This window comes from Stenella coeruleoalba (assembly GCF_951394435.1).
Source record: "Stenella coeruleoalba genome assembly, chromosome: 14".
Lineage (NCBI taxonomy): Eukaryota > Metazoa > Chordata > Mammalia > Artiodactyla > Delphinidae > Stenella > Stenella coeruleoalba.
Window position 1 is genome coordinate 81,572,891 of NC_137160.1, and position 24,301 is coordinate 81,597,191.

General features: G+C 43.2%; 1 protein-coding gene across 5 annotated transcripts in view; it reads left to right on the forward strand.

Moving 5' to 3' along the window:
• Nucleotides 1–218: 218 nt before the first annotated feature.
• The window catches only part of P2RX7 (purinergic receptor P2X 7), a 55,254-nt gene continuing 31,171 nt past the window's right edge, over nt 219–24,301 (forward strand). For 3 of the 5 annotated variants that reach the window (XM_079942318.1, XM_079942321.1, XM_079942322.1), the window contains exons 1-3: nt 219–601; nt 21,332–21,500; nt 22,618–22,686. In XM_079942318.1, the coding sequence (XP_079798444.1) occupies nt 477–601; nt 21,332–21,500; nt 22,618–22,686 (363 nt within the window). In that variant the 5' untranslated portion in view covers nt 219–476. Of the gene's footprint in view, nt 602–8,351; nt 8,433–12,028; nt 12,153–21,331; nt 21,501–22,617; nt 22,687–24,301 lie in introns of those variants that run through there. The other 2 variants (XM_079942320.1, XM_079942319.1) reach the window with 2 other exon arrangements.

A 24,301-nucleotide genomic window follows, 5' to 3' on the forward strand; every position in this document is an offset into this window, starting at 1 on the left:
AAGGGTTGTAGAAATGAACTAATCAGTCTCTGAGTGGGGCTTGAGGCAATGGAAAGATCTAGGCTCTTTCTTAAGGCACAGTGGAAGCTCTGGGTCTCCTGACATTTGAAGGGCTGCCCCTTTACCCCAACTGAAATGAGCCCCAAAAAAGTGAAAGGAAAAAGGGGATAAGGCAGAATTCTTAAAATGCCTTTCCTTTGAACACCATCTTTGTGCAGGCATCCGGGGGAGGCCAGCTGGGGCGGGGACATCTGCAGCTGGGCCTGTTGGACTTGGCTTTTCTTGTTTATTCTCAGCCACATCTTGGGCAGCTGCCAGTGCCCGCCCCGACTCTGACATCATTGGAGGAACTGAAACTTAAAGGTTCCTGCTAAGAATAAGGACGCTTCATTTTCCTCTTACTGTTGGGTCTGCTGTGGCCGGTCTGGGAGGGTTGAGCCCTGGTCCAGCCCCGAGTGGAGAGCGAGCCTCTCACCATGACAGCCTGTTGCAGCTGGAACGATGTTTTCCAGTATGAGACAAACAAAGTCATCCGGATCCAGAGCATGAAGTATGGCACCATTAAATGGTTCTTCCATGTGTTGTTCTTTTCCTACATTAGGTAAGTGGGCTGTGGGGATGACCTTAAATCTCTGCAGTGGCTGGCAGCACAGAAAACCTCAAGGTCCAGCTTCTTGTGCACATCCTGAATTCCCTGTGGTTTTAAAATCTGAGACATGAGGCTCACAGCAAGCTGGGGAGAAGTGGGAGTCAGGGGAGGAAGCAGCAGGCGGGAGGAAGTATGCCAGTTTCCTGCAGGGAGAAGCCACAAGAAAGGAGGGTGACACTTTGGGTTCTAACCCAGGACTGCTGGGGTGAGCTGGGCAGGGCATGCCTGGGGCAGGTGGGAAAATGCAGGGCAACACCCTGGATTCCCAGGGAGGAGTCAAGGATTCAGGGCACGCCTGGTGATAATGCTGGCATCTACATGAGTCATCACCGCTTAGGGGGAGGAATAGGACCAGACCTGTAAATGTAACTTTAGGTCCTCACCAGGGTCAGAAAGACCCTCCTTGCTCTTTTTTTTTTTTTTTTAAACAACTTATTGAGATATAATTCACATACCATTCAACTCACTCATTTAAAGTGTATAATTCAGTAGTTTTTACTATATTCAAAGAGTTGTGCAACCATCACCACAATCAATTTTAGAATATTTTCATCGCCTCAAAAAAAAAAAAACCAACCCACTCCCTCATCCCTTAACCATCACTCTCAATCCTCCTATTCCCCTGCAGCTCCAGGCACCCACTGATCTACTTTCTGTCTCTATGGATTTGCGTATTCTGGATATTTTATTCTAAATGGAATCATGCAATATGTGATCATTTGTGTCTGGCTTCTTCCACTTAGCATTATGTTTTCAAGGTTCATCCATGTTGGAATAGGTATCTCTACTGCACTCCTTTTTTTTTTTTTTGGCTGAGTAATACTCCATTATATGGATATACCACTTTTGGGTGGAAATTTGGGTTGTTTCCAGTTTTCAGCTATGATGAACAATGCTGCTGTGAACGTTTGTGTACACATTTTTGTATGAACATGTCTTCAGTTTTCTTGGGTATGTACCTAAAAATGGAATTGGTGGATCGCTTGGTAAACTTTAATTTTATTTTATTATTTTATTTATTTTATTTTATTTATTTATTTTTATTTATTTATTTTTGCTATGTTGGGTCTTCGTTTCTGTGCGAGGGCTTTCTCTAGTTGTGGCAAGCGGGGGCCACTCTTCATCGCGGTGCGCGGGCCACTCACTATCGCGGCCTCTCTTGTTGCGGAGCACAGGCTCCAGACGCGCAGGCTCAGTAATTGTGGGTCATGGGCCTAGTCGCTCCGTGGCATGTGGGATCTTCCCAGACTAGGGCTCGAACCCGCGTCCCCTGCATTGGCAGGCAGATTCTCAACCATTGCGCCACCAGGGAAGCTCCTAAACTCTAATTTTAATCTTTTGAGAAACTACCCAGTTGTTTTTCACAGTGGCTGCACCATTTCATATTCCCACCAACAATGTATGTTCCAGTCCTTCACATCCTCATCATCATATCACTTGTTATTGTCTCTTGGATTATAGGCATCCTAGTGAGTATCTCGTTGTGATTTTGATTCCTATTTCCCTAATGGCTAATGCCCCCTTGTTCTTTGTGATGGTGGTGATGATGATGATGATAACTTGCATCTATTAGAGAGACAATGCAGTTTACCAGCTAAAAGTTAAAGCAACTTATTTCATAAACCTGGCTAAGTTTCCTTGATCAAGTCACTTAACATATTATAATTATACAAGAAAAGGCACGACAAGCTCTTATCAATGCCTAGCATAGGGTAAGAGCTTCACAAATGGTAGCTATTTTTTAAAAATAATCTTTTTGAATATAATAGGTACTTTCATATACACTCTCTCCTTTGACCCTCAAGGTAATCATGCCCAAGCTTGGGACTTCAGATCTGGAAATGTGGATTCAAAACTCCTTCGCCGGGTTTCCCTGGTGGCACAGTGGTTGAAAGTCTGCCTGCCGATGCAGGGGACACGGGTTCGTGCCCCGGTCCGAGAAGATCCCACGTGCCGCGGAGCCGCTGGGCCCGTGAGCCATGTCCGCTGAGCCTGCGCATCTGGAGCCTGTGCTCCACAACAGGAGAGGCCCGTGTACCACAAAAAAAAAAACCAATAAAAAACAAAAAAAAAACCTCCTTCGCCTTTATGAGCCTTGGTTCCCCATCTGATATTATTAGGATTATCATTATTTGAGTCATATGTTTTCTATGCAACAAATATTAAATAATAAGCATGTATATTAAAATTCTAAAGACATATTACTTAGACCAGATATCACAGAATGGATAATAAAGAATATAGTTAATAAATTCTCCCTTATGAATCAATACATAGATCATATGTCACAATTCCACATTGTGATGCAGCTTCCTGGTATTCTTGGGCCTAGCACGCAATGTCTTAAAAGAAGATTGCTGTATATATATGAACAGATTATTATGAGAACACCTTATAATGATATTTTTCTTTCATATGGTGGAATCTTTTCTTACAAGCTTTTAATTCCCTCAAATTCAGTTGTACATGTTCCACAGGAGCATGGAGAGAGAGAGCACAATTTAAACAGTGCAATGATTCAGCAGTTGGGTGCCCCAGAGTAAACGTGAGAATGGGGTTCCCTCAGTCAGTTTCTGTTCCCACACGCTTCTCATAGCATGAGCATCTTGCCTCCCTACCTGTGAACATTTTCCACTCAACATGTCCCCTAAAATAAGCCAACTCCTTCACCTCCACCTTTGAGACCCAAGCTTTTCAAACATATGCACCATGCAACAACACTTTGGTACACAGGAAATAGCATAGGGTGCTGGGCATGAGCAGAATTCATCTTAAGGAATGGATGGGGACAGTACCAGCCTTGACCTACACAATAGGGACCACTTCCTGGACCCCACACTTTAGAGACCCCACCCTGGCCCTCTGCTAGCTGCAAGCTTCCCCACGGAGTGAGGAACCTGTGGGGCTGTATTAGTTTTCTGTTGCTGCGTAACAAATTACCACAAACTCAGTGGCCTAAAACACCATCACTTATTAGCTCACAGTTCTGTAGATCAGTAGTTTGGGCCTGGCGTGACTGGGTGCTCTGCTCAGGGTCTCACAAGGTTGAAATCAAAGTGTCAGCTGTGCTGAGTTCTCACTTTGGGACTCTGGGAGAAAATTCACTTCTAGGCTCATTCTTCCTGTTGGTAGAATTCAATCCCATGCCGTCATGGGATTCAGAGCTCTGTCAGCCAGAGGCCACTCTCAGATCCTAGAGACCACTTGCACTATTTACCATATGGCCCCTTCCATCTTCAAGCCAGTGATGATACAATGTTTTCATGCCTCAAATCTTTGACCTCTCTTCTGGGACCAGCCAAAGGAAATTCTCTGCTTTTAAAGGACTCATGTGTTTGGGTCAGGCCCACCCAGATGATCTTGCTAGCTTCAGGTCAACTGTATAGTATAATCTAATTGTGGAAGCATTTCCATCATACTCAAAGTTTGGGGGATTAGGCAGGGTGTGTATGCCAGGATACAGGAAATATGGGTGTCCCCTTAGAAGTCTGCTGCCTCAGGGGCAGAATGTGCCAATCCAGAGCACTGGATGCACTCCCCCCATCCCACCATGCTCGGTATGTAGGACCCCAGAATTCTCTTCCCAAATGGCCCTTAACCTTTTCACAGATTTATCCTCTTGAGAGGAGACCATAGCACCCAGGGGCATGCTCCTGAGATCAAGGGATGGCCAAGGGGCAGCTGAATGCAGGTGGAGGGTGTGGAGGGGGCTTAGGCATAGAGCGCAGGGCATCCAATAGGTACACGAGGCCCTCACAGAGCTGGGAGGAGCTAGAGTGAGATGAGAACGGGGGTGGGCTAAGGGATAAGGGTCAGAGGCCTCTTCAACCAATGCTTCCAAGTTCTGGCACAGAATTCTGAGGAGTCCAAGAATTCGAAATTTGAATCTGGCCTTCCAGGTTGTAATGAAGGTATGTCTGGGTAGATGAAAAAACACGTTTCATTTTAAAGTCTGTTATGACTTTTAGGGACTTCCCTGGTGGCGCAGTGGTTAAGAATCCACCTGCCAATGCAGGGGACATGGGTTTGAGCCCTTGTCCAGGAAGATCCCACATGCTGCAGAGCAACTAAGCCTGTGTGCCACAACTACTGAGCCTGTGCTCTAGAGCCCGCGAGCCACAACTACTGAGCCCGTGCACCACAACTACTGAAGCCCACGTGCCTAGAGCCCATGCTCCACAACAAGAGAAACCACCCACGCAATGCAACAAAGAGCAGCCCCTGCTCACCACAACTAGAGAAAGCCCACGTGCAGCAACGAAGACCCAACGCAGCCAAAAATAAATAAATTTATACAAAAAAAAGTCTGTTATGACTTTTAAATGTCTGAATAAGCAGTATGTGGACCTCCACTTATTCTCTTGCCCAGTTGTCAGTTGCCTGTCATTGCTGTAACAATTAACCACAAACTTGGTAACTTAAAACAACGATTTATTCTCTCACAGTTCTAGAGACATCTAAAATCAGTATCACTGGGCCAAAATCAAGGTGTTGGCAGGGCCACGCTCCCTCCAAGTCTCCAGGGGAGAATCCTTCCTTGCCTCTTCCAGCTTCTGGGGGTGGCCTGTGTTCCCTGGCTTGTGATCACATCACTCCAATCTTCAAGGCCAGCATCCTTGACTCTGCTCCACCTTCACAAAACTTCCTCCTGTATGTGTGTGTGTGTGTGTGTGTGTGTGTGTGTGTGTGTGCGTGCATGCGCACGCATGCATGAAATCTCCCTCTGTCTCTCTGTTATAAGAACACATATGATGGCACGTAGGGCCTACCTTGATAATCCAGGATCATCTCACCATCTAAAAATCTTTAACTTAATCACATCTGTAAAGACCCTTTTCCCAAATAGGGTAACAGTTATAAATTCTGCGGATTAGGACCTGATAGCTTTGGGGCCATTATTCAGCCTACTATAGGAGGTATAGCCCCAGGCATTCAGCTCATTGGGGATGGCAGTGACTAAGATTCTGGCAGTCATTCCCAAACATTATTGGCATGAGTTCCCACCTTAGGGCTTAGCAGTGGCTGGCCGAGTCTTTTCTCTGGAACAGTCCCTGTTCTCTGGGTGTTGTTCCTGGCTGTGTAGTGTCTCAGCAATCCTGGTTTTTGGTCCTCCAAGAGATTGTAAGAACTGCCTAATGTCCTTTAAAATCTCTTTCTTCCTTTACTTTTTAACAACTTTATTGGGGTATAAATTTATATATCACAAAATCACCAATTTTAAGCATACACTTCAATGATTTTTAGTAAATTTGCCAAGTTGTACAACCGTCATCATAATCCAGTTTTAGAACATTTCATCACCCCAATAAGATCCCTCATTCCCATTTGCAGTCACTCCCCATTTCCACCCCCTGGACCCAGGCAACCACTAATCTATTCCCTGCCTCTATAGATTTGCCTTTTCTAGACAATCTTTCTTCTTAAACTAGGCAGAGTGAACTCTGTTGTTTAGAACTAGAAACCCTGACCAATATAATATTAATATCCCCTAATTATAGAAGAAGAAATGATGACTCAGAAAGGCTAAGTTACTTACATAAAGTCATGTAGGTAGTAAGTGGTAGAGCCAATGTTGAACCCAAGTATCTCACCCCAGAGTCCAAGCTCCCACTAAAGTACTGCAGAGAATGGAGGAGGTAAGAGTACAAACGGAGGGAGGGAGACAATGTAGGAGGCTATTGGGTCATCCAGGTGAGAGTTAATGGTGATCTGGTGATCTGGTCTGAGGAGTGGTAGAGGAGAGAAGTAGACTGTTTTGAATAACATTAGGAAGATAAAACAAAAAAATTTGACAATTGAATGGATGGGGGGAATGAGGGAAAGGATGAATCAGGGTGTGTGCCATGTTCTGGCTTGGGCAATTGAAGAGTGGTGGAAGAACTTATGGGGATAGGAAATGTGAGGAAAAAAAGCCCATTTAGGGTGGAAGATGAATTCAGAACTGAAGGCTCTGAGCTTGACAAATCTATGGGACACACAAACACAGATGCTTAGCTGGATATATGAATCTGGAGCTGGAGGTGTAGATTTATATATCACCAGCATACAAATGGTAACTAGAAATATGGAAGTAGCTGCAACTGACCAGCAAGAGAGGATGTAGGTGAGAAGGCAAGAGGGCTTAGAACAGACCCCTAAGGAATGCTAACCTTTAAATGATGGGAAGCACAGAGGTCTCCAAAGGATTCTCAGAAAGGGCGAACGTGGAGAACCAAAGAAAGTCAGGAGAATGTGGATTCTGGGAAGCTGAGGGAAGAAGGGGAGGCAGGGAGATGGTGCATGGTCACTGGTGTCAAATGCTGCTGAGAATTTGCCAGGTCTGTGGCGTGTCTATTGGATTTACCGATGGTGGTGTTGTTCACTTGGCACGAGAAGCTTTATAGAAGTTCTGGGGCTGGGCGGGGAGCCAGACTGGAGTGAGCAGAGGAGTGAATGGAGATGCGGAAATGGATGTGATGACTCACTTTTTCAAGGGACTTCGCTACAAAGGAGAAGAGAGGCATCAAGTGGTAGAAGGAGAAGAATGTGGGGTCGAGGGAGGGTTTATTTTTAAAATGGGAAATGATGTTGAAATGCAGATGGAGAGGAGACTCGAGAGAAAAGGAGATGATGAGATAAATGAAAATTATCATCACGTTGTCATCGTTATCGACACCATCATCATCATCATCATCGTTGCTGTCGTCACCAACTAGCAACCACAAGGAAAGCTTGTTCTGTTCTGGGACTGTTCTAATTGTTAGACATTTCTTCCTTACATTGAACCCAAATCTAACTCCCTCTAATTTTTCCCTTTGATTAGAGTTCTGCCCTGTGGTCCATTTTCTACTGGACACTTTCCAAATGGCTGCAGCCTGCTATTATATTTCTCAAATTCTCCAAACTAATAGCCCCAGTCCCTCTGGCTATGTCCCCCTAACACAGTATCCAGACCCTTTACTATCTCAGCCAACCCCACATAACCACATTCTCGTTTGTCAAGGCTCTCTTAAAAGGTGGTGCATGCACACTTTTTTTTATACATCTTTATTGGAATATAATTACTTTACATTGTTGTGTTAGTTTCTGCTGTACAACAAAGTGAATCAGCTATATGCATACATATATCCCCATATCCCCTCCTTCTTAAGCCTCCCTCCGACCCTCCCTATCCCACCCCTCTAGGTCATCACAAAGCACCAAGCTTATCTTCCTCTGCTATGCGGCTGCTTCCCACTAACTACTTTACATTTGGTAGTGTATATATGTTAATGCTACTCTCTCACTACTTCCCAGCCTCCCCTTCCCCCCTGTGTCCTCAAGTCTGTTCTCAACGTCTGCATCTTTATTCCTGCCCTACCACTAGGTTCATCAGTACCATTTTTCTAGATTCCATATATATGCATTAGCATATAGTATTCGTTTTTCTCTTTCTGACTTACTTCACTCTGTATGACAGACTCTAGGTCCATCTACCTCACTACAAATAACTCAATTTCATTCCTTTGTATGGCTGAGTAATATTCCATTGTATGTATGTGCCGCATGTTTTTTATCCATTCATCTGTTGATGGACATTTAGGTTGCTTCCATGTCCTGGCTATTGTAAATAGTGCTGCAATGAACATTGTGGTACACGTATCTTTTTCTTGTGGTACGTGGGCCTCTCACTGCCGTGGCCTCTCCCGTTGCAGAGCACAGGCTCCAGACGCGCAGGCTCAGCGGCCATGGTTCACGGGCCCAGACGCTCCGCGGCATGTGGGATCCTCCCAGACCGGGGCATGAACCCATGTCCCCTGCATCGGTAGGTGGACTCTCAACCACTGCGCCACCAGGGAAGCCCCAGTACACGTGTCTTTTTGAATTTTCTCAGCGTATATGCCCAGTAGTGGGATGGCTGGGTCATATGGTAGTTCTATTTTTCATTTTTTAAGGAACCTCCATACTGTTCTCCATAGTGGCTGTACCAATTTACATTCCCACCAACAGGGCAGGAAGGCTCCCTTTTCTCTACACCCTCTCCAGCATTTATTGTTTCTAGATTTTAATGATGGCCATTCTGACCGGTGTGAGGTGATATCTCATTGTGGTTTTGATTTGCATTTCTCTAATGATTAGTGATGTTGAGCATCTTTTCATGTGTTTGTTGGCCATCTGTATGTCTTCTTTGGAGAAAGGTCTTCCATCCATTTTGGGATTGGGTTGTGTTTTTTTTATATTGAGCTGCATGAGCTGCTTGTATATTTTGGAGATTAATCCTTTGTCAGCTGCTTCGTTTGCAAATATTTTCTCCCATTCTGAGGGTTGTGGTGCATGCACTCTTGCTTTGCTGGTGAAAACAGGAAGTGCTTCAAGATTTTGTGGTTTGGCAAAATGAATCAAGATAAAAAATGTGCACATCCTTTGACCCAGAAATTTATTTTAAGGTGTGAATTTACCTCAGGTGTGAAAATATTCTTTTATTCATTTATTTATTTATTTTTGGCTGCGTTGGGTCTTCATTGCTGAGTGCAGGCTTTCTCTAGTTGCGGCGAGCGGGGCTACTCTTTTTTTTTTTTTTTTTTTTGTGGTACGCGGGCCTCTCACTGCTGTGGCCTTCCCTGGTGGTCCAGTGGTTAAGATCTGTGGGTTTGTGCCCTGGTCCGGGAAGATTCTGCATGCCACGGAGCGGCTGGGCCCGTGAGCCATGGCCGCTGAGCCTGCGCATCCAGAGCCTGTGTTCTGCAACAGGAGAAGCCACAACAGTGAAAGGCCCGCGTACAGCAAAAAAAAAAAAAAAAAAAAAAAAATCCATTGTGTTTCTATACACCCACAATGAGCAATCTAAAAAAGAAATTAAGAAAACAATTCCATTTACAATAGCACACAAAAGAGCATAAGCTGTGGAGCCAGTTTTGCTACTTACTATGTGTCTTAGTTCACTGGGGCCACTATAACAAAATGCCATAGACTGAGTAGCTTATAAACAACAGAAATTTATTTCTCATGGTTCTAGAAGCTGGAAATTCCAAGGTCAATGCACCAGCAGATATGGTATCTGGTGAGAACCTGCTTCCTGGTTCATAGATGGTCATCTTTTTGCTGTACCCTCACATGGAAGAAGAGGTGAAGTTTTTCTGGGGCCTCTTTTATAAGGGCACTAATCCCATTCGTAAGGGCTCCACCTTCATGACCTATTCACTTCCCAAAGGCCCCACCTCCTCATACAAACGCATAGGGGTTAGGTTTCAACTTATGAATTTTGGGGGGTCTCAAACATTCAGTCTATAGCACTATGTGAACTTGGGCGCACTTTCTCTGTGCCACAGTTTGTTCAGCTATAAGGTGGGGGTAACACTATAGCTTCTTTACAGGATTATTTTTGGGAAGGTTAGGATTGAAAGAGTTAATATTTATTATTAATATACACTTAGAAGAGTGCTTGGCATGTAGTAAAAGCTATATCAAGATTATCAAAAATGTTTATAAGTGGGAAAAATGAACAAAAGTTCCATTTAAATATCCATCAGTAAGAGACCAGCTGGCAAATTTTCACAATTCACTTCTTAGGCTGAACCGTATGAAATTGCCAATATTCTACTGTTTTGGTCTACAAAATGGGCAATTTCATATGTTCCAACCTGAATACTAGAATACTCCGTAACTATTCAAAGTGGTTACATATCATAGATCTATCTTTATCATACATTTATCAATACTGTTGTGGAAAGAGTTAATAACATATTATTGAGTAAAAACAGCAGGTTATATAATAGCATGTAGAGCATGGCCATGTTTGTGTGTCTAGGTGGGGGCATAAAGAGACATCTGGAAGATACTCTCAAAGTTTCCACAGCGAAAACCTCTGGGAGGGAGAACGTTGGAACCTTTTCATGTTCTTTGTGCTTTTCTGTGAAACTTCTACTTTTACAACAGCAAAAGGGATTCTCTTAAAAAATGTGGCTTATAAGACCTGAACTCGGGGCTCCCACTGCTTGCTGCCTAATTAGGGCATAGGGCATTGGCTTATCACCACCCTCAAGTGGAATATTCTACTTCTCTCACCAAAGTTTTAGACAACACTAGTTTTCTGGGTTTTGTTTTCTAGATGATATAACATAACATTGGTTAATATGGGTTTAGAGTTATTTGAAATTTGGGGTCTCTAAGATAAACCTCTGCCAATCTGGGTGGTCCATGGCCTGTATATGCATAACTGAGTTTTGGAGCTCAATGCCTTTACATGTATCCATTATATTTCCTCTAGCTGGTAAACGTTAACTAATAGGTTAGGACTCACTCTCTACTCTCCATACAGTAGGATGCGTAGAAAGTATTGTGTTCTGCAGTAGGCGTTTTTTGAATGAGGGGGACATAGTTTGGGAAGTATGAAAAGGAAGGGTTTTCCAGGTATACTAGATGGTGGAGAAGAAGTGCAATAGTCAAAGTGTATTAGAAGGGCGGGTGATGTCTTAGCCAAGCTGTGGGTTACAAGAAACTGAACCCTAGCTAGCTCAAGGAAAGGCGGGGCAGAGTAGAACAGGCTGAATAATGCCTCCCCGCCCCACACCAAAATCTCCATGTCCTAATCTGTGGAACTTGTGAATATGTCACCTTCTGTGGCAAAAGGAACTTTGAAGATGTGATTAAGTTCAAGGTCTCGAGATGGACAGATTATTCTTGATTATCTGAGTGGCCCCAGTGTGATCACAAGAGTCCTTATCAAGGGGAGGCAAGAGGGTCAAAATCAAAAAAAGGAGCTGTGACAAGAGGAGCTGAGGTTGGAGTGATGCGGCTGTGAGCCCAGGGATACCAAGGCAGTCTCCAGAAGCTGGAAGAGATGAGAACAGACTCTCTAGTGGAGCTCCAGAAGGGACCAGGCCTGCCATCACCTTGATTTTAGTCCTGTAAGAATGATTCTAGGCATCTGACCCCCAAAACTAAGAGAAAAATGTTTCTGTTATTTTAAGTCACAAAGTTCATGGTGGTCTGTTACAGCAGCAAAGGGAAACTAACACAACCGGCATTTAACTTGCCTTGGGGATGCAGGCTCTCCTCCACTTGCTTCTCGGTGCATCTCTGGCTGCCCCTGGCCCTTTCCTGACCTCCACCTACAGCTGAATGGATCAGGGTTGGACATAATCAGATTCTTCTCTTGGGATTTTAAATATAAGACACAGAGGATGCAGGCTCAACTTCTCCATGAGGCACAGAGGGTGCAGGACCAATGGTTCTCTTGGAGGCCCACGAAAATATCTATTGGCCCCCGGTGTAAGCGTCAGTTAACCTGATGGAAGGGTAGTTCACTTTCAGGTCACATCCTTTCACTCTAGTGTTACCTTTGTTCAGTGAGCTCTGTGAGGGCAAGTCAGGCTTTGCTGAGAGGCACTTCCTCCTCGTGGTGCTTTGAGGACTCTCTTACCATGGCTTACAGTCGATTCCACCTGAGCTGCCAGCATACGTCTGCGAAAGTTGTTCTCATTGAAAACTTATGGATTGGGACTCTGAAGAAGCTCTTCATAGTGGGCACCTTGCTCTACATCTGGTGAGTCAGGTGCAGTGTGCCACTGAGGACTCCCTGGGCTGACCTCACTCTCCATCCTTCCCTCCTCTGCCCCTCTACAGCTCTCCTCTTCAGCCAGCCTGGCCTGTGAGGACCCAGGCTTCTATCACATTCATTCTCTTCCACCTTCCCAGACTCTTCAGCTTTCCTCTCCCCGCTCTCTACTCATCCTACAAAGCCCGGCTGAAACCCCAGCTGCCCTGTTCGCTCCAGGGACCAGTGGTTTTGCCCTCTTCAGAATGCAGAGAATAGTAGCTTCTTAGAGACAAAAGGTCATAGGGATTAGGGAGCCAGGCAGTTATCCCCTCATTCAGGGACTAAATCCATGGCCCAGAGAGGTGGCATGGCTTGTCTGAGTCACCAAGCAGGTGAGGAGAGAGCTGCTGGGACAGTCATTAGAATGTTCCTTCCATAGGGCAGGATACTGCAAACTCTTTCTCTTCCTTTTTTTTCCCTTTGATGCATCTCTGAAGCATTTTAATTCTTTTTTTTTTTTTTTTTTTTTTTGCGGTACGCGGGCCTCTCACTGTTGCGGCCTCTCCCGTTGCGGAGCACAGGCTCCGGACACACAGACTCAGTGGCCATGGCTCACGGGCCCAGCCGCTCCGCGGCATGTGGGATCTTCCCGGACCGGGGCACGAACCCGTGTCCCGTGCATCGGCAGGCGGACTCTCAACCACTGCGCCACCAGGGAAGCCCCAATTCTTAAAATGATATGTTCATTATTATATAAAAGCAAGTTTTCTGATTTATGAGAGGGTTGGATTCCATTAAGGCTGATCTATAACATGTGCATTTTGGGATGAATATGAGAGACTGAGCTTCCCAAATGGAGGGCCAAACTGACCCAGTGTTATACTGGGAGGCTGTTGCAGCATCCAGCACAAAAGAACATTGCACATACATGTGCACGTTGTGATGCTAGACTGAAATATATTGTTGAGTAAGTATTATTGTATTTGTCTATGGAATTACATTGAATAGCTCTGTCTCATATATGCTGACTGGATCTCAAATCTGGATCTCTGGCCCCAACGTCTTTCATTTTTTAAAAAATATATTTATTTATTTAGGCTGCGCCAGGTCTTAACTGCAGCACGTGGGATCTTCGTTTTGGCATGTGGGATCTTTAGTGGCGGCATGCGGACTCTTCGTTGTAGCATGCAGACTCTTAGTTGAGGCATGCATGTGGGATCTAGTTCCCGAACCAGGAATCAAACCCAGGCCCCCTGCATTGGGAGTGTGGAGTCTTACCCACTGGAAGGCCAGGGAAGGCCAACCCAGCGTCTTTCTTGATGAGCTTTCTTGATGAATGTTATAGAAATATGAAAATAGATCGAGAATAATGAACACTCAGGTAGGACCATCCAACTTAATTACTAACCCAGTTTTTGCTCCCTGAAAACCTAGCCTTTATCCCACTCTCTTTCATCTTCCCTTATAAATATCCCCCTTGAATTTGGTGTTTGTTATTCTATGTTTTTTTGTTTTTTCTGTTTTTTTTTTTCTGCAGTACACGGACCTCTCACTGCTGTGGCCTCTCCCGTTGCGGAGCACAGGCTCCAGACGCGCAGGCTCAGCGGCCACGGCTCACGGGCCCAGCCGCTCCACGGCATGTGGGAACTTCCCAGACCAGGGCACGAACCCGTGTCCCCTGCATCAGCAGGTGGACTCCCAACCACTGCACCACCAGGGAAGCCCCTCTATGTTTGTTTTAATATTTCTACAACGTATGTCTATATTTATAAAAAATATTTTTTCCTTTTTTAATTTAATTTTTTTTATACAGCAGGTTCTTATTAGTCATCCATTTTATACACATCAGTGTATACATGTCAATCCCAATCTGCCAATTCATCACACCACCCCACCACTCCCCGCTGCTTTCCCCCCTTGGTGTCCATACGTTTTTTTCTCTACTTCTGTGTCTCAATTTCTGCTCTGCAAAATGGTTCATCTGTACCATTTTCTAGGTTCCACACATATGCGTTAATATATGTTATTTGTTTTTCTCTTTCTGACTTACTTCACTCTGTATGACATTCTCTAGATGCATCCATGTCTCAACAAATGACTCAATTTCGTTCCTTTTTATGGCTGAGTAATAGTCCATTGTATATAGGTACCACAACTCCTTTATCCATTCATCTGTTGATGGGCATTTAGGCTGCTTCCATGACCTGGCTATTGTAAATAGTGCTGCAATGAACATTGGGGTGCATGTGTCTTTTTGAATTATGGCTTTCTCTGGGTATATGCCCAGTAGTGGGATTGCTAGATCATATGGTAATTCTATTTTTAGTTTTTTAAGGAACCTCCATACTGTTCTCCATAGTGGCTGTATCAATTTACATTCCCACAAACAGTGCAGAAGGGTTCTCTTTTCTCCACATCCTCTCCAGCATTTGTTGTTTGTAGATTTTCTGTTGATGCCCATTCTAACTGGTGTGAGGTGACACCTCATTGTAGTTTTGATTTGCATTTCTCTAATAATTAGTGATGTTTAGCAGCTTTTCATGTGCTTCTTGGCCATCTGTATGTCTTCTTTGGAAAAATGTCTATTTAGGTCTTCTGCACATTTTTGGATGGGGTTGTTTGTTTTTTTAATATTGAACTGCATGAGCTGTTTATATATTTTGGAGATTAATCATTTCTCCGATGATTCATTTGCAAATATTTTCTCCCATTCTGAGAGTTGTCTTTTCATCTTGTTTATGGTTTCCTTTGCTGTGCAAAAGCTTTTAAGTTTCATTAGGTCCCATTTGTTTATTTTTGTTTTTATTTCCATTACTCTAGGAGGTGGATCAAAAAAGATCTTGCTGTGATTTATGTCAAAGAGTGTTTTTCCTATGTTTTCCTCTAAGAGTTTTATAGTGTCCGGTCTTACATTTAGGTCTCGAATCCATTTTGAGTTTATTTTTGTGTATGGTGTTAGGGAGTGTTCTAAGTTCATTCTTTTACATATAGCTGTCCAGTTTTCCCAGCACCACTTATTGAAGAGACTCACTTTTCTCCATTGTATATCCTTGCCTCCTTTGTCATAGATTAGTCAACCATAGGTGCGTAGGTTTATCTCTGGGCTTTCTGTTCTGTTCCATTGATCTACATTTCTGTTTTTGTGCTAGTACCATATTGTCTTGATTACTGTAGCTTTGTAGTATAGTCTGAAGTCAGCGAGTCTGATTCCTCCAGAAATGCTTCTTTCCCTCAAGACTGCTTTGGCTATTCGGGGTCTTTTGTGTCTCCATACAAATTTTAAGATTTTTTGTTCTAGTTCTGTAAAAAATGCCGTTGGTAATTTGATAGGGATTGCATTGAATCTGTAGATTGCTTTGGGTAGTATAGTCATTTTCACAATATTGATTGTTTCAATCCAAGAACATGGTATATCTCTCCATCTGTTGGTATCATCTTTAATTTCTTTCATCAGTGTCTTATAGTTTTCTGCATACAGGTCTTTTGTCTCCCTAGGTAGGTTTATTCTTAGGTATTTTATTCTTTTTGTTGCAGGGGTAAATGGGAGTATTTCCTTAATTTCTCTTTCAGATTTTTCATCATTAGTGTATAGGAATGCAAGAGATTTCTGTGCATTAATTTTATATCCTGCAACTTTACCAATTCATTGATTAGCTCTAGTAGTTTTCTGGTGGCATCTTTAGGATTCTCTATGTATAGTATCATGTCTTCTTCAAACAGTGACAGTTTTACTTCTTCTTTTCCAATTTGTATTCCTTTTATTTCTTTTTCTTCTCTGATTGCCATAGCTAGGACTTCCAAAACTATGTTGAGTAATAGTGGTGAGAGTGGACATCCTTGTCTTGTTCCTGATCTTAGAGGAAAGGCTTTCAGTTTTTCACCATTGAGAATGATGTTTGCTTTGGGTTTGTCGTATATGGCCTTTATTATGTTGAAATAGGTTCTCTCTATGCCCACTTTCTGGAGAGTTTTTATCATAAATGGGTGTTGAATTTTGTCAAAAGCTTTTTCTGCATCTATTGAGATGATCATATGGTTTTTATTCTTCAATTTGTTAATATGGTGTATCACATGGATTGATTTGTGTATATTGAAGAATCCTTGCATCTCTGGGATAAATCCCACTTGATCATGGTGTACGATCTTTTTAGTGTGTTGTTGGATTCTGTTTGCTAGTATTTTGTTGAGGATTTTTGCATCTATATTCATCAGTGATATTGGTCTGTAATTTTCTTTTTTTATAGTATCTTTGTCTGGTTTTGGTATCAGGGTGATGGTGGCCTCACAGAATGAGTTTGGGAGTTTTCCTTCCTATGCAATTTTTTGGAAGAGTTTGAGAAGGATGGGTGTTACCTCTTCTCTAAATGTTTGACAGAATTCACCTGTGAAGCCATCAGGCCCTGGACATTTGTTTGTTGGAAGATTTTTAATCACAGTTTCAATTTCATTACTTGTGATTGGTCTGTCCATATTTTCTATTTCTTCCTGGTTCAGTCTTGGAAGGTAATACCTTTCTAAGAATTTGTCTGTTTCTTCCAGGTTGTCCATTTTATTGGCATAGAGTTGCTTGTAGTAGTCTCTTAGGATGCTTTGTATTTCTGCGGTGTCTGTTGTAACTTCTCCTTTTTCATTTCTATTTTTATTGATCTGAGTCCTCTCCCTCTTTTTCTTGATGAGTCTGGCTAATGGTTTATGAATTTTGTTTATCTTCTCAAATAACCAGCTTTTAGTTATTGATCTTTGCTATTGTTTTCTTTGTTTCTATTTCATTTATTTCTGCTCTGATCTTTATGATTTCTTTCCTTCTGCTAACTTTGGGTTTTGTTTGTTCTTCTTTCTCTAGTTCCTTTAGGTGTAACGTTAGATTGTTTATTTGAGATTTTCTTGTTTCTTGAGGTAGGCTTGTATAGCTATAAACTTCCCTCTTAGAACTCCTTTTGCTGCATCCCATAGGTTTTGGATCGTCGTGTTTTCATTGTCATTTGTCTCTAGGTATTTTTTTATTTCCTCTTTGATTTCTTCAGTGATCTCTTGGTTATTTAGTAACGTATGTTTAGCATCCATGTGTTTGTGTTTTTTACATTTTTTTCCCTGTAAATCATTTCTAATCTCATAGCGTTGTGGTCAGAAAAGATGCTTGATATGATTTCAATTTTCTTAAATTTACTGAGGCTTGATTTGTGACCCAGGATGTGATCTACCCTGGAGAATGTTCCGTGCGCACTTGAGAAGAAAGTGTAATCTGCTGCTTTTGGGTGGAATGTCGTATAAATATCAATTAAATCTATCTGGCCTATTGTGTCGTTTAAAGCTTGTGTTTCCTTATTAATTTTCTGCTTGGATGATCTGTCCATTGGTGTAAGTGAGGTGTTAAAGTCCCCCACTATTACTGTGTTACTGTCGATTTCCTCTTTTATAGCTGTTAGCAGTTGCCTTATATATTGAGGTGCTCCTATGTTGGGTGCATATATATTTATAATTGTTATTTCTTCTTCTTGGATTGATCCCTTGATCATTATATAGTGTCTTTCCTTGTCTCTTGCAACATTCTTTATTTGAAAGTCTATTTCATCTGATAGGAGCATTGCTACTCCAGCTTTCTTTTGATTTCCATTTGCATGGAATATCTTTTTCCATCCCCTCACTTTCAGTCTGTATGTGTCCCTAGGTCTGAAGTGGGTCTCTTGTAGACAACATATATATGGGTCTTGTTTTTGTATCCATTCAGCAAGCCTGTGTCTTTTGGTTGGAGCATTTAATCTATTCACGTTCAAGGTAGTTATTGATATGTATGTTCTTATTACCATTTTCTTAATTGTTTTGGGTTTGTTTTTGTAGGAACAAAACATTTGTGTTTTGTTTGGGAAACTCTTGTGTTTCCCACTTAGAGAAGTTCCTTTAGCATTTGTTGTAGAGCTGGTTTGGGGGTGCTGTATTCTCTTAGCTTTTGCTTGTCTGTAAAGCTTTTGATGTCTCCATCAAATGTGAATGAGATCCTTTCTGGGCAGAGTAATCTTGGTTGCAGGTTCTTCCCTTTCATCACTTTAAGTATATCATCCCACTCCTTTCTGGCTTGTAGAGTTTCTGCTGAGAAATCAGCTGTTAACCTTATGGGAGTTCCCTTGTATGTTATTTGTCATTTTTCCTTTGCTGCTATCAATAATTTTTCTTTGTCATTAATTTTTGCCAATTTGATTACTACATGTCTCAGCGTGTTTCTCCTTGGATTTATCCTGTATGGGACTCTCTGTGCTTCCTGGACTTGGGTGGCTATTTCCTTTCCCATGTTAGGAAGTTTTCGACTATAATCTCTTCAAATATTTTCTCAAGTCCTTTCTCTCTTTCTTCTCCTTCTGGGACCCCTATAATGCAAATGTTGTTGCATTTAATGCTGTCCCAGAAGTCTCTTAGGCTGTCTTCGTTTCTTTTCATTCTTTTTACTTTATTCTGTTCCGCAGCAGTGAATTCCACCATTCTGTCTTCCAGGTCACTTATCCGTTCTTCTGCCTCAGTTATTCTGCTATTGATTCCTTCTAGTGTAGTTTTCATTTCAGGTATTGTATTGTTCATCTCTGTTTGTTTGTTCTTTAATTCTTCTAGGTCTTTGTTAAACATTTCTTGCATCTTCTCGATCTTTGCCTCCATTCTTTTTCCGAGGTCCTGGATCATCTTCACTATCATTATTCTGAATTCTTTTTCTGGAAGGTTGCCTATCTCCACTTCATTTAGTTGTTTTTCTGGGGTTTTATCTTGTTCCTTCATCTGGTACATAGCCCTCTGCCTTTTCATCTTGTCTATCTTTCTGTGAATGTGGTTTTTGTTCCACAGGCTGCAGGATTGTAGTTCTTGCTTCTGCTGTCTGCCCTCTGATGGATGAGGCTATCTATCTAAGAGGCTTGTGGAAGTTTCCTGTTTCCCTTTTTTAATTGAGGTGAAATTCATAGAACATAAAAATTAACGACTTAAAGTGAACAAGTCAGTGGCATTTAGTGCCTTCACAATGCTGTGCAACCACCACCTCTGTCTAGTTCCAAAACATTTTTATCTCCCAAAACGCAAACTTCGTTATGCGGTTACTTCCATTTACCTCTTCCCCCAGCCCCTGGCAGCCATAAATCCACTCTCTGTCTCAATGGATTTACCTATTCTGGACATTTTATATAAGTGGAATCATACACTAAGTGGCCTTTTGTGTCTGTCTTCTTTCACTTGGCACAATGTTTTTTGAGGTTCATCCACAGTATAACACGTGCATCCTTTCATTCCCATTTGTGGGTAGATAATATTCCATTGTTTGGATAGAGCACATTTTGTTTATCCATTCATCTTTTAATGAACATTTTGATTGTTTCCACCTTTTGACTATTGTGAATAGTGCTGCTATGAATATGCGTGGACAGGTATTTGTTTAAGTATATAATGTTTTTTGAATTTCTTTAAACTTTCTCTCATTCTGTGGCATGCTTTGCTTACTCAATATTATGTTATTTCCATATTGATACAAGCAGCTCTCCATTCATTTTCACTGTTGCAGAACATCCCATTGGATGAATCCAACAATTTATTCACCCATTCAATGTTCAAGGACATTCAGGTTTTTTCCAGTTTTCCCTATTGCAAATAGTACAACTTTATACTTTCTTGTATATGACTCCTTGGGCACATGTTTGAGGGTTTCTCTGGGGCATGTACCTAAGAGTGGAATTGTTGGGGCGTGGGGAATGCATTTCAAATGTACAGTACTTCATATTGCCAAATGTGACCTGTCTTTCCGTGAGTGTCCCAGGGGTCCTCAACCCTGGCAGTGCATTAAAATCAACTTTAGAAAAATATATAGGTACCTGGTTAACTCTCTAGACCTTCTGAATCAGAGTTTCCAGGGATAAGACTGGGGAGCTGCAATTTTGAAAGCTCCCTAAGTAATTATACTGTACAGCCAAGGTTGAGAACAGCTGGGACCAAGCCTTGGCCCACTGTGTCTTGGTTTCCCAATGTCAGCTCATAGAGGGCATCCATTGGCTTAGACTTCCTAATATCATTCAGATATCAGAGACTGAGCAGAGGGAAGAGACCAAAATAGGCACCTGCCAAATGAATAAACAAAGCATTTAAAATAAACTCTTAAGGACTTTCCTGGCAGTCCAGTGGTTAAGACTCCATGCTTCCACTGCATGGGAGTGTGGGTTCAATCCCTGGTCAGGGACCTAGGATCCCATGTGCCATACGGCATGGCCAAAAAAAAACAAAATAAACTCAATTATTCAGGGCAATAGGAGACAGGGAAAAGACATAAATGGGGATGGAATCTACCATTTTTAGTTATCAATTCCACTTTCTCCCTCTCTTCCCCCACCATATAATTTAGATTCATATTCTAAAGAAGATTTAAAAACAGCTAATGAATGGATCAAAAGGCAGGAAACCAGAGGCAGAGCCACATGATGCAGGTACAAGTACAGTACATGGTTAAGAGGTCTGGCTCTGGGCTATAAGGTAGACCAATCAAGGACCTCAGTCCTGCCACTGACTACCTGTGTAACCTTGGGCAAGTTCCTTCACCTCTCTGAGCCCATTCCCTCATCTACAAAAGGGTGATGACTACAGTAACCATCTCCTATTGCTGTTGTGAACATTAAAGGAGAGGATGCATACAGAGCACATGGCATGTACTAAGTGCTCAATAAAGGGTAGCTGCTATTATCCATATTATTTGTAAATCAGGTGGGTGTTTCTGGAAAACAGGAGGCTGACCTGCTGGACACACCCTTAAAAAGATGCTAATGTGTTACTGAGCCCCAAAACAAAGCTGGTGGACCAACCTGGGGTGGACTTTGGTATCTGAGAAGGCAACCTATAAATTAGGGTGTATATTAGGCAATATTAGAAGTTGGTACTGGGGCCAATAGTTTCTATGTAGTGAAAGCTCACCATGCTCCAGATATAGCGCTGTGGAGTTTGCATGCATATCTCGTTCCATCCTCACAACAACCCTATGAGGTAGGTATGACTATTCTTCCCATTTTACAGGTAAGGAAAATGAGTCACAGAGATGGCAAGTCACTTGCCTGAAGTCACCCAGCAAGCTAGGATTTTAATGGAGGTGACTTTCGGAACCTGCATCCAAAACCGATGCACTGTGCCTCACTTGAGAAAACCATTGATACTTTTCTGTGTCTGCCATTTAGCTTTGCTTTGGTGAATGACAAGCGGTACCAATGGAAAGAACCTGTCATCAGTTCTGTGCATGCCAAGGTGAAAGGGGTGGGAGAGGTGAAAAAGGAGATTATGGAGAACGGACTGAAGAAGGTAGTGTGGAATGTCTTCGACACGGCAGATTACACTGTCCCCTTGCAGGTGAGCACTTATCAGCATCCTCCCAGGACTCATCCCTGGTCACTGTCCCCAGGACCTCGCACCCCTCCCTGGGACCTAGAGCCTCACTCCAGAAAAACACTGGCCCCATTTAAAAAGCTCTGTGAAAATCCCAACTGAGAAAACCTAAAAATTGCAAAATTGGGTCAGATCCAGCAACTCGAAGGAGATGATTCTTTGCTTTATCAAGTCCTACAGGGTTTCTCAAAATAGCAGTGTGTCCTGGTGCATTGAAAACATGATTTGATTCACTCACACTTGATTTATACACAGTTTTTCAGAAGCAGGGCCATCAAGTTAGCAAACTTTGCCTAGATCCAGAAAGGTAAAGAACTTTCTGCCTAGAGGGGACCAGCCCTTCTATATTGTTTGTGTGACATTTTATCAACAAAAATGTCTCCAGAAAAACACTCTTGGGTACAGTTTTGCGCAACGGAAAGGAAGGGTGTGGCTCACAAAGAAAGGGCATGAGATTGTCTCAATTTGCAAGAAGAGAAAATGAAAGTAGAATTCTCAAAAGGGAGAAACTGAAGTGGGGTTGAGAACAAAAAAGAACAGATGGGGGGTTGGAGGGACAAAAGGGCACGTTGGCAGCCCTTGGGAGCTGGAAAGCTTTTCAAAACCATAAAAGCCAAGCTGCTATCCGTTTTTGTCTCTAACAGTGGGTCATTAAAACCTCCAGCTATTTCCCAGGTGGTGGGATGACCTACTGCCCTTTCATTAAAGTCCTGGATAATCTGAACAGCGTTCTGATGGAGGTGACACCTCCACCTCTGCCTCCCCAGGTCTCTTGAATTTCAACTTAATGGGTTTTCACTGTGTCCGAAAAATGAAAAGGCTGCTTTTGAGGCTGGAATGGAAAACCAATGCTCAATCAATTTGAACTGTTCCTCTGCTCTCCCTCAGCTCAGCAGGGCGGCTCATCCAGCTTTGCTATTAGGCCTCAGGGCTGTCAGTTGCTTCTAGACCCTGATTTCTAGACTGAAACTTAGAAGAGTGGAAAGGTTTGCCCCCAGGCACTGGGCCAGCTGGATTATTATGATTAAGTAGTTCTGTTCTCAAGGGCTTTACATTTGCCTTCTCTCCTTTTTCTCTGCAGGGGAACTCTTTTTTTGTGATGACAAACTTTCTCAAGATAGAAGGCCAAGAGCAAGGGTTGTGTCCTGAGGTAAGATGTGATGGGTGACAAGAGTTCCTGGAAGAGACACAGGTCAGAGGAAATGGAAACTGACACCAGGCATGTTTTGGAGCCTGCGAATATTTACTGAGCCTCTGCTTGCTACAAAGCAGGGGTGTAGATCTGGGCTGGGTGGAAAGGGCGAGAAGATGTTGTAGTTCTTCCTCTGTAACCACCAGATCTTGATCTGTCCCCCTGGGTCTCCAGCTCCAGCACTAGGAGCCTGTGCAGCTCAAGGCCCCCTTTCTCCATCGCTCACTCCCTGTGCAGCTCATGACAACAGGGATCCTTGGCCTTTGCACAGCACCTCATGTTTCAGTGGAGCCTCACTTGAACTTTAGGGGGGTAACAGCATTCCCAGCCCCATTTTACAGGTCAGCACAAAGATCAGAGAGGTTCAGTGACCTCCCCAATGTCACACAGCTTGCTAGAGGCAGAGCCAAGCTTAGAATCCAGTTGTCCTCATTCACAGCTTCTGCCACGGTCCACTGTGAACTGCCTGCAGGGCCAGCCTGGGAATCAAGTTTGATTTTTCATCCCACTTCTTAGAGTTTTAGGCTCTATATCAGGTAGGAATGCTCCCATGTCTCTTGCCGTCACCACTACCACCCATGCAGTCTTTCCCAGACTGCATGGGTGGTAGTGGTGATGGCGGGAGACATGGCTAGTGGGTAGTGGTGAAGGCGGGAGTGGGTAGTGGTGAAGGAGGGAGACATGGGAGCATTGCCCTCTCCGTACTCTCCACCTTCCCCTACTTTTTCTGGAAAACTTTCTTCCCTATCAAAACATACTGGTCCTATTCTGTCCCATCCCAGTCCTGCTCTCTGCTCTGTAAAGTGATAACTAGCTATTCTGGTAAGTTTGTCTATAGCAAAATTTGTCTAGGCAACACACTCCTGCTGTTCCCCTCTCGAGTAACTCACCTGCGCTTTACCAGGGACCGTCCCAACTGAGGGGCACAACGCTGTGGCAATATTGAGCAGGTCCCAGCCTGTGGGGAAGACCAGCCTTGCCTGTGGGTCTTGCTCGTCAGCCTACTCTGGTGACAAGGCCTAGATTTCTGAGTGTCTGAGAGATCAGGGTGGATAAGCTCTATCTCATTACAGTCTTTGGCGTCATTTCTACCTAAACTTGGAAACAAGCTAACATTCCCTTGGTGTCTATCTCAATGACGTTCCCCTAAAAGTAGACCTCTCTATGTTTATCTTGCCCCCATCTCCCCTTAAATGTTCCTGCTACTCTAACGAAGTAGCAGGCATCAGTCCAACTAAACACTCCCTCCCACCTCCCTTCCCAGCAGCATCCAAAATTGTGTCCAGTTTGGGGCCAGTTTGGGGCCAGTTTTGCTTCCCATACTCTGGAATTACTACTTACCCTCCACCCCTGTGGTACTTTGCACAGATGCTTTCCTTTTCGTTTCTTTTTTTGGCTTGCTGCGGCTTGTGGGATTTTTGTTCCCCGACCAGGGGTTGAACCCGTGCCCTCAGCAGTGAGAGCTCGGAGTCCTAACCACTTGACCACCAGGGAAGTCCCCCACAGCACTTTTCAAGTTACTGAGACTGGTAAGGAAGACAGTTAGGGTAGCCCAGAGCCTGGATTTAGGAGC